An 11,446-nucleotide genomic window follows, 5' to 3' on the forward strand; every position below is an offset into this window, starting at 1 on the left:
TTAAAATATCTACAAGAGGTGGATATACCAGGCACATTTTTGACCAGGGGAAAAAGTAGCATATAGGAAAATTAATATAGATACAGACAATTTTTTTTTCCTAACCTGCCCTGAGACTCGGTCTCCTTGATAAAGTATCTTAATAGCATATTTTAGGGGTGAAGTTTTTAAAACAGACAAATTGTAGAAATAATAAAGCCCTAACACTCACCATTGCTGACAGATTAGGTGTTAAAGCAAGGCTTGGGATATTACAGCCATAATATTACTGAATTCACTCATCTGCATTGCTGTTTACATACCAGGAACAACAGCGGCACGTAGGCTTACATTTAACTGCATGCCTGGAGGTTCACAGTTTCCAAAAGCAGATTAACAACAGTATGATTCCACGTCTTGAGGACTGCAGAGCTCCTCAGAAACATACCTGGAGCCTCTGTAACACCCCTGGAGCTCAGGTTCACTGTGTCCTTTGTAGCCAGCTCTGCTGCAAGCTATAAAAGGGACCCAGGTCCTCATGCAAACCCCTGGACCCAGGCTAGAGGTTGGTGGCAAGAGGGACAGAGGAACAGCCACATGAAAGAACATATGCTCAGTTGGGTAATGCATCCAAGGACCTGAATTACCAGGAAGAAAAGCTACTGCCGGAGAAGTGCCACCAACATCATGGACAAAGAAAGAAGCCTAAAGGACAGGCAAGGGCAGTAGTGTTGTTATTCAGGTTATAATCACTATGGACATGGAAGATAGGTTTTCCATCATTCCAGGGGATTTTAATGACAATTAAATAACCTGTCATTATCCTTAATAATGTACAGGTGAATTGAAGTGGTGGTGGCCAAAGTCACTAATAAAAGAGATCGCTATGAGAAGCCAGTGAGACAGCAAAGCCCCACGCTTTCAAAGATAACTCCCACAGCATTTCATACTTTGATATGACAACAGTGTCTACCAAAAAATCATATTTACAGCATAACAGTAAATACAACTCTTTGCTTGTGGGTATGTTCTTTGAGATTCAATATGTGCTGATAAGTTTAACACAGAAACTTTCATTCCAGCACTGCTAAAAAAAGTAAGTATCCCGTCACTTACAGGCAGACACTTACCCCAGATCCCAGACACAGACCAGCTATCAGAGTCAACTACAGCACTGCAGATGGCCTAAGACTGTCAACTTCCATGCCTGCCCTATTCCTCTACTGAATAGCTCATACCTCCATTTGTAAAAACAGTTGCTCTGGGCTCAGGTTTGACAGAAGAGTCTTAGCTGAGCAACATCGGTATTTTAAAAATAAACGTTAAAAACCCAGTCGCCATTCTCTTTTAGTGACAGTTGGCAGACAATTGGCTTGCTTGCCTCGGATTCTTTTCCTCCTCACTCCTATGACTCAAAAATGTCTCTAGAGCAAATAAAAAAATCACTGAAGTATTAAATAATCAAGAGGAGTTATGTTTAAATAAGGACCTAACTATACATGGCACTAATGAATTCAAACAGCTCTATCAAGTACAAAAGCACTGAACAGTTTTGCAAGGCTCAGTGGTTTGTTTTTCATTTTAAAGGAAGTCAATTTATGTTCTAGTTTGGCTGAATATGGGCAGATTATGGCTTTACTGCCATGGGTTGCGTTGACTTTAGCGGCGCTCCATCTACTTGTCCTCCCACAAACACATTTTCAGTAGACAGATCGAGGTCTCAATATTCAATATTATAACTGACAGTCATGTTCCTTCACTGTATACACGGACACCTTCAAGAAAAATTGCAGTTTTATTGTTTTGCCAATAAAAGGAGGACATCAGAGGACAAACACTTATCCTTTCAGGACCATACAGCAATGCACATGCTGTGTATGCTTGCAAAACCCGGCATACAGCCTGTACGGGCCATGTTTCTGTTCTGCCTTAGCATGTACAGGCATGGCAGGTTTGCTGGTGCAAAACAGGTTGGATGCTTTTGCTTACAGCTGAATACGTCAACTGATCTTTTGAGATCAAAAAGGCTCACATCCCATGTAGAAATAAGTTTTATTTCTTATTGCCTTGGAAATGCCAACTGGGCTTAGAGTTGAGCTGAGTTTTCTCTCTTGTATACATCATTATCATCTGTAACATGAATTCTTCATCTCACCTGACCTCAAGCTAAACCCAGTTACATCTCTGCTCCTTTGCTGTTACAGAGAGGGTTGACATGTTCTGACCGATGGGCCCCTGGCTCAACAGCAGCAGAAGTCGTGCCCAGCAACGCTGCTGCCCCTGGACCCTGTCAGCTGGAACCTCCCTGCGGTCCTGGGGACACAAGAAACACTTGGCAGGCTGCTGTGAAAACAGAGATCTTCTGCAGAAAGGGACTAAGGCAAGCAGGTTGAAAACCAGTGTCCTGCGCTGTACCCTGGACCTTAATGTGCAGCCCTTGAGTCCTGCCCGCATCCATCTGCCCAGGTGACCAACACCAGAACCCAGCCCTCAGCCTCCTCTTGGTCACCACAACACAAGAGTAATCCAACTCACGGGAGTTTTGGTCCCTAAACTCCTTCCAAGCAAGAGAGTTTGCATCGCGTGTGCCAAACTGCCCAGGGGGTGTGAAACTGCCTGGGAGCCACCACGTTATTTCACAGCCTTCATATCTGCAGTGGCATGTCTTGGGCAATCACCAAGCAGAGATGGCACATAAAACACCACAGAAGAGTGTGGCTGGCTGGATGCCACAGAGCTGAAAATCCGTAAGCCTATACATTTCCACGGTCCCTCAAAAAGATAAGAGTGAGTTACAGCGAAAGTACTACAATGACCTACATAAACACTGTTCTGTTGTAAACAGGAGCCAAGGATAATAGAAACAAGCAGCTAACAGGGAAACAGCGGCAGATTTTAATCATTGTTGGCTTTAAGCCAACTGTAACAATATTCCCGCACCTCTGCCCCCAAACCCAACTTTACCCTACGTACACAGAGCAGCTCAATTGTGTCTCGAGAAAAGATCTCATCTGCAGAACAAGCGTCGTTTTACTACAGTTCATTTGTCCTTGGCATTCAAACAGAGCAGCGGGATTTTCTGAACAAGAAAGCCTCAGTTTCTCAGGATGCTCAGAAATTCACACGTGTTTGTGAAGAGTCACATCGCTTCTAATAAAAAAGAAATCATCGCATCCCTGGGCTCAAATGCTGTCCAAAACTGGAATGAATTACCAAAATGGGGAAAACCAGATCTGCTCTAGCAGGGGATGCCAAAGTGCATGCCTCCACTTAGCATCTATTTGGAGGGACATTTTAGTGATGTCAAAGGAGGCAGGAGTCACCTGGAGAGCAGGACCAGCCTTTCACAGCTACCCAAGGCAAGCACAGTGCCCAGGGAGTACGGAAGATTCTGGGACATCAAAGCTCCTTATCACAGCTACCAGGCTGATGCCAGGATGACTCCAAATGTTTCTACTCTGACCGACCTGAAAAGAGGCAAAGCCCTTAACTGAAACCCAGGCCATGCAAACAGCAGTTTCAAATACTACTGAAAGTTTTAAAAATCAGAAAACGGGGGGAAGAAGAAGAGAGAAGCAGGTAATCGGAGCATTTCAGCTTTGCTGGCTGGAGGAAAGGAGTAGGTTGAGGTCAACATGTAGAGCTGGTGGTACACAACCGAGCCCTGCTCCAGCAATGAGCTTGGGGAACTGCAGAAAACCACTCACAGTTGTCGAGAGCTTTCCTTCGTTCTTCTGTACGTAGATGATGGCATCCCGCACCAAGGAGAAGAGGTTCAGGAGGACATGCTCCATGTCATAGATGCCATGCATGCCTTTGGTCAGCCCCTCCAGTGATCTGATGTACTCTTGCCAGTGGTTACTGATCTCTGCGACGCCTGCCAAGCATCCTTGCATCACTACGCCACAGTAGCTGGCGCAGGGCTTGGTCAGGAGGAGCCCCTGGCAATGTGAGCAGTACCACATCTTTAGCAGCGCTCGTCCGCAGTCCTTGCTGAACTTTAAGTGGTCCGTAGTGTTTATCACCTCTATCCCCAGGTTGAGCGCCTGCAGAAAGACTCGCGTGGCCTGCAGCGACTTGGATACCTGCGTCATCATTGTCTTCGGGTAGTTACCAAAGACTTTGAGGTCTCTCCTGGCTGCTCGCAGGCATTCAGTCATTTCCACAGAGGGATCGGGGAAGCCAGGATTAATCAAGTGAGAGTAAACCAAAGGGAATAAACTGTCAAAAAATTCATTTATCATGTCATTAACACTGATGTCGGAGCCCAATATGTACAGTGAGACATCAGTAAAAAGTTCTCCAACAAACTTAAGAGCTCTAGGCCCCATGCTTTGGTAGTGGGTCCTAAACATGCTGTTGGTGAAGTTTCTTGCGTGCCGTACTACAATTTCAAAGGCTTCTGCAAAACAGAACAAAAAAAAAAGTTCTTAGGAGATTATGAGCTCGGGAACAGGGAGGATAACATTGTACCACATTGCTGCTGCAAAGGCTGGTCCCATCCTGCCCGCTTTGGGTCAAACGCCTGCTGGCAGCTGTGCCTGCTGCTAAACTTACCAGCACCAGCAGTTTTCAGGGGAAATGCATATATTCTTTAAACACTGGCAACATTTCAAAATGCCAAGAACTATGATCTAGTTAACATTTCAGCTTTTAAAGAAAATACTGACTCAAGAAAAGGGCTAGACTGCAATTTCTTTCTCTCCCTCTTTCACATTGATTTGAAATTAACAGGAATTCTATCTCAAGACTTAATTTAAGACAGAGATAAATGTTTGACAAACCATACAGTGTTTAAAAACAGGAAACAGTAAATGCTGACATTCCATTATGAAAAGGAAAATACATAGGAGCTTAATCACAGAGGATATTCCCACTTGAGGCCCAGCATCTGCACTGCACCAAGTGTAGCTTTCCAAAATGGCCCAGGCTCCATTCAGCTGCGGATCCAATGTTTCATCTGCCCTGAACACGAGCTGCAGTGTGGCCCAAAGTGATGCTGAGAGCAGGCAGTGTCCATCTGCAGGTGCCCAGCCAGGACCACTCACACATATCAGGTCATGCCAAAACACCCCATGACGCTCAGCGGCAAGTTTTACACCAAGACCATCAATTTGCTAGGAAAAGTCAGTGTGCATTTTCCCCTCTCCTCCTTCAAAGACCTGAGGGCCTGCCCACGCAGCAAGCAGCAGAGCCTCCAGCAGCACAGCCACTGCACCAATATTCTCTTAATACCCTGGGTATGTAAAGACCCCCAGTTTGTAAGTTAAAGCATTAGAAGGGGAGGCCACCAGTGCAAACTAAATTCTTTTCCTTCAGCCAACTCTCTCCACCAGCCTGTGTCTCACCCTTCTGAGTACTATTCACAAAACGCTAAATATAATGAACGGTGCCTCAGTTCACAGGTCACTGACACCCTGCGATATAACCGCTCTCAACTGTGTCACTCTGGAAACGCACATCCAGCACACATCCAGGCTCAATTTGCATGAAAATTATTCATGTTCAATAATTAAAGGGAACACTTAATTTTTAAAACCGTAAGTGTTATTTTTCCCATTTGTTAAGGCTGGGATGCAGCTGAGCGTGGCCTGATGTGTCTCCACGGGGGTTTGGTATCAACGCTATTGCAAGCAATGTCAGGCCTTACTGCTCACCCTGCAAAACCTCTTACATTACTCAAGAGCTTTTGAGACCCTCACATCTCCAGGACTCTCAACTCTTCATTCCTAGGTGCACCCCATGCTGGCACGCCTGGCGGGACAGGGACCCACTGCTGTTTGCAGCCCCCCACTCCAGCATGCAGAAAGCTATGGTGTAAGCAGCAACCAAAGCAGAAATTTCCGATATGTCGACACCATCCCATCTGATGTCTGCATACCTCCCAGGCGTGCCACTGAAGCGTTTTGTCCACAGCTCCCAACACCCACACCAGGACTGCCCCAGCAAGCCCAGATCAACCATCTGCACTCCCACATGACCAAATCCCTCCCAGCACCACAGATTGAGGGATGCAGCGGAGCAAGGACACAGAGCCTCTTTCTCTGTGCCTCCCTCACCACGACAGCGGGCATCTTGTTCTTCACACTCGTACAGAGTATTGCAAAGCTCTCCAGGCACAACAGCCCATTTGACACAGAGCAGGGTAAGCGTGTGGGCTATGCAAGCAGAGTAAATTCTGATTGCATGATTATGAAAAGTTTTAAAACAAAAAAAGTCTCTTTAAATAGGGCACATAGATTATGAAACTTTTTTTCCCCTTCTTTATCCTCAAGAGCATCAGAATAGCTTCTTCCTCAAAGACCACAAAGCACTTTTTGGGACACTGTTTTTTTGACAGCACTGCAGACTATACCAGGATTTTCATGCTGTGCCTCACCATTCGCCTTTAACCTCTTCCCTCAGAAAAAGTCATCCCTCTTCCCTTCTCTCGCTCCTCTGTGCTTTGCAAGTTACCATCAGAGCCAGGAGACTCTTCGCTGATTAGAAAAATATTCCAAGCTCCTATGCAAACCTCCTACGGCGAGAAATGTTTCAGAAAGGAATCGAGAACAGTGGTGTATCAGAAAGGCATGCACACACAGTCCCACTGCTTTAAAGGTCATGACATGCACATAATTTTTAACATAATAACTGGCTAAGAGTGTCTATTTTATGTGCCTTGGAGCCTTTGCATGTATCCATTAGAGACCACAACAGGGACTATAAAAGCACATGGAGCCTCCTGCTGTCCTATTAATAGATGCAAGAAATAATAAAATTTTGTAAAAAAAAAAAAAAAGCATCTTACGCATCCAAAATCTCTCATACCCAACTCCCCTAGTAGTTACTTGTTCTGAAATATTCCTTACAAAGGGCTGGCTGCAAGAATATTAAAGGCCCAGCTGCCAGAAGCAGAAGCGACCCCCAGCCAGACTTCAAGCACTTCAAAGAGGAGAAAACTTTGCGGGTCAGTCCCTGTGCTCCCACGAGTGAGCCTCACAGAAAAATGGAGGGGACATCGCATTACAGAACCAGCATGGGCTTCTGCTTCCCCATAAAAACCCATGGCCTGGATATGCTGCTGGTAAATCTGCCCTGCTCATAACCAAACGCAGGATATGAGCCAGAGCATTATCAACAAGGCATCGTACCTGCTGTACTGGTACCGTATAGCTGTTGATGATATCTGTCAAGGGCAGTTTATCAGGGCTCCCAAAGGATGTGTCAATCACAGAATCTCAGGAGTTGGAAAGGACGTCTAAAGCTCATCCAGTCCAACTCCCCTGCCAGGGCAGGATCACCCAGACCAGGTCACACAGGAACACGTCCAGGCGGGTTTTGAATGTCTGCAGAGAAGGAGACTCCACAACCTCTCTGGGCAGCCTGGGCCAGGGCTCTGTCACCCTTACAGTGAAAAAGTTCCAGAGAATGCTGGAACTCTACTCTAGACCACAGTTATCAGGCACTAGTTGGAATTACTTATTATAAGTAATTATATTACTTATTCTTTCAGCAGGATTCTTGCTGAAGCACCTGAAGAGGAATTGCTGCCTGGTTCCAGTGGCCAGGAGGGAAGGACTAAGCTGCTTTCAAAGTGCAAAAGCTGCCCAGAAGACAGCCCAGGGAGAGCTGCATGACCACTGCAAACTGGCAATTAGGGAAAAGAAAATAAATTGTAAAGGGCATAAAACAGTGTCCTGAGTGGGGATTACTGGCAGGAGAAGGAAATCACTGCGTTGTTGGCTCAGATAATAAAAAGCTGCAGCTCAGTAAAAATGCCAGCTTTCCTGAGAAGGCACATTCATTCCTGAGCTGCAGCTACTTCAAAGGGGCCAATGTCTGGGCCAGCGGAGCTCCAGATTAACCTGCTGGCTCCCCCAGGCTGCGGGAGACTCCAGCCAAGTCTGTGACTTGATGGGTTTATTTAAGAGATTATGTGATGCAGTCTCCTGCATTGCAAGGAGACAGTGCAAGCATCCCCAGCAAACCACTCCTGCACAGCATTCCCCAGAGAGGTGAGATACCAGGGTCTTTGTGTCTGCCCTGCTGCCAGTGCGCTGCTCACACTTAGCTGCGAACACAAGGTTTCCTTGTGGACAGCTGCCCTTCTCTGTGCATCACACAGCGCACTGCACAAGCCCTTTTTGGCCAAGGCACACCGAAGACGAGGGAGCTGCATGGCAAAACTTGCTGTGTTCACAGACTCTCTTTCATGGTGCATCTTGTAAGGGAACAAAGTGGGATGGAAGTACTAGACTGTGTGACATCCAGTCACTCCCAGCACATAGACACCAAGGGGTTAAAACTGCACCTACAATCTTGATTTTGCTGTTTCCTGACATCTGGGCACACAAACCATGCAACCATAAAGCACTCTCTGAGCAGGGAAGCTCCCACTACTGCTGCTTCCACTGTCCATCAGGGGCTGAGCTCCCAACTCCTATTTGCATCTTTTCAAAAGATGCTTTTCTTATAAACTGGGCAATTGTCTCCCCACATTTAAAGCCTTATCTTGACGATGTAAAGATAGGCCTTCACAGTGGAGGAACCCCAACATGTTTGTTATTCCACTGCCAAGAGGCAGTAAAGACAAGACCCAGTTTTATTTTCTGGGAGACAGCCAGACAAGTAATGCTAGGCAAGATCACAGTGTCACCATCTTGTTGGTACCTCCCCATAAATGCTTCAGGGCCATCTCCTCCACGACTTCGTGGCAGAGCGGCGAAACCTCACAAACTATCCCAAACTGCAAAACGAACAAGAAACTGGTTTCTGCGCAGCAAAAACCTCCCTAGAGATGAACACAGATCACTGGCATTCAGCAGAATTTCCCTCTCTGCAGGCCACGATGCATTTTGTGATTCACTGCACCTTTCCTGGGATGCTGCTGCTTGGAAGCACCTCAGGCTGCAACACTGCACACAGTGCTTCCCTGTCCTGCTCACCAGCTCTACATACAAAAATGCACTTTAAACACCTTTCCTGTGTGAATGTGTCCCTTCTCTCCCAATAAATCCCATTTATGGATGCAACTGCTCCAGGGCAGCAAATGAACCAGCTCCTGAAGCTCAGTGGATTTGCTGAAGTTCTCTTTCAGGCTCTTACGGCTCTCCCTGTGTCCCTGGGTTTGCTCCCCAGACACCTTTCCCTGGAGGGGACTCACAAGGCCTGGTACCAAACTCTCCACAGCAATAACTGCAGGGGCTAGAGAGCAGACTTCAGCTGTGGAGCTTCCCCAGCTCTTCCTGCTTTCTGACACCTCCCAGAAGACAGTAAAACATTGTGTACTGCCTGTGAAATGACTTCTTCATGCAAATACCTCTTCTTTCGCTCCTCAGGACACAAGTCATGTCAGAAGAGAACCAGGCACTGCAATCCCTCAGCCTATAGAAACTGTTTCCACCCTGAGGCAAAAACATGGGTCTCCAGGCAGGGTGATAGAAAATTCATTAGTTAATTAACCTGGTCCTAACATAATTGCTGCATCAGGCCCAGGGTTTCCAAACATTTAAAAGTCCTATACACCTAAAACCCAAAAATGCTCAGCCACAAAAAACCCTCACCCATCTTCACTGATGGTAATTCAAATGTTCATCAAGGAAATGCCAGAATTTTGCTTCCTGTAATCTTGCCAAAATATTTTGCGACATGATAATTGCCATGATACTGCTAGGAAGTGGAGAAAGGAGCCGTAAGCATCCACATATGAGTGAGCTTTAAAGAAGGAAATACTTCTTTAATATCTCCAAGGAATCAGACAACTTCAGACTGATTGCAACAGCCTGTGCTCCTAAAAGACACACGAAAGAGCTCACCAAGAGAGAAACGCTGTTTGCAATAACTGCCTGGATGGCACAGGCACTACTGGCGAGACGAACCACGAGACATTTTTCAAACAGCAGGCAATATTTATTTACAAACTTGGAAAAGGTTTGCAACATATTGAGCAGAAAGGAAACAAAATCTGAGATACTTTCCCCGGCAGCAGTAAGAGCAGACTCCACATTTGTTCTGTTATGATTTATACTATATTGCAAATTTTTAACAACATTATCTGGAGACAAAACCTCTTCTAAGCAGTATAACTACTTTTGTCTGTGGCATTACAAAACCCATCAGATGGTGCCACTGCTGTTCTTACAGGGTTTGTTTCTCTGAGCACATTTGAATTTAGAGCTTAGGAAATGCTTTTTTTCAACTGTGACACAGCCTTTTGGATTACTTTTACAATATTGTCACCATCAGAATTATGGACTCAGGCTCCCAAGTTTATGAGATTAGCTTCAAAGCATTAGTAATAAAATTAGAACAATTCCATTCTTCCATCTTCTAAATTTTAAGCCATCAAGGTTTGCACTTTCTTCCTTTGCTTCATCCCCATCAGCTCAAGAGAGGAAAGGTCTCTGTCCAGACTTTCAATGAGAGGGGGCTCCTTCCAGCTCCATGTCCACCACCGTCACTCCTGCAGGAGCCAAGTTAGAAGTTTCCAAATCCAAAGCTGCTCACCAGCCAAAGCCACATCATTATGCTCTTGTCAGAAAAGCATCCTCTCCTAATTATCTGTGCCTACTGAAACACTGAGCTCCAAAGCCATTTATTTTTAAATGTTCATCTTATCTACTACCCTGGCATTTTTAAATACACTCCCTGAAGTTTCTTATAAAAATACTGTATGTTAGCGCCTTATTATGCCCACTCAAAACACCCTGGAAACATGCTCCTATTATATTCTAGGTAGCAGTCCAACTGTTAGGCAATTAGTTACACTGTGGTTCACTCATTTATTATCCCGTGCACAAAAAGTTTGATAATGCAGACAGCAGAGCCCACCAATGCAAGCTGCTATAAGCCCAGAAGCAAGGAAACAAGAAACGCTGGTGTCCGCAGCTCCCCACCTTCCAGCAGCCTCTCATGGTGGTCTGTGCCTGGATCAGACCCTGCCTAGAGGACGTTCGGGTCAGTGCTTCATGCACCATGCAGGGACTTGCATCTCACAACAGCGTAAGGCAGGGTTAGGGATGCTGGAGGGGATCATGGAAAGCAGCTTTTCTTTTGAGGAGCACCAGGACACCTTGAGATATTCCTGGAGACCCTCGAGAGTACACACTTTGACATAAGAAGCCTACAAAGTTAAATTTTAAATAAATAAATAAATAAATAAATAAATAAAAATTTAAAAAAATCTCAAAGCAAACACCCCTCGAGAATGACTCTGCAGGGCTTCGTGCTTGAACACGTGGCTGTGGTGCTTTTGATTAAATATGGGTTGCACATCTACTGGATAATTTGTTTTCCCGAGCATCAAGAAATATTCCGCTTTGTGCCATGACAGATGTATGAATGCTTAAGAGATTCCTGAAAATTTAATAAAGACAAAGTTAAAAATGCAAACAGTCAGGGCTGGCACAAGTGGTGGAAGAACATGATTCTTTATCAAATCCAAGGGGAGTGGGAGCTTTAGTAAGGCCTTTGACACCGTCTCCCA

General features: G+C 45.5%; 1 protein-coding gene across 1 annotated transcript in view; it reads right to left on the reverse strand.

The window, feature by feature from the left end:
- The window catches only part of GPC3 (glypican 3), a gene marked incomplete at both ends in the record, with an annotated part of 58,797 nt that extends 54,416 nt beyond the window's left edge, over positions 1-4,381 (reverse strand). Inside the window, one exon of the mRNA XM_010191309.1 lies at positions 3,687-4,381. Coding sequence (XP_010189611.1) covers positions 3,687-4,381 — 695 coding nt within the window. The remainder of the gene's footprint in view (positions 1-3,686) is intronic.
- Between the last annotated feature and the right edge of the window lie 7,065 nt (positions 4,382-11,446).

Source organism: Mesitornis unicolor, unplaced genomic scaffold (genome assembly GCF_000695765.1).
Source record: "Mesitornis unicolor isolate BGI_N332 unplaced genomic scaffold, ASM69576v1 scaffold259, whole genome shotgun sequence".
Lineage (NCBI taxonomy): Eukaryota > Metazoa > Chordata > Aves > Mesitornithiformes > Mesitornithidae > Mesitornis > Mesitornis unicolor.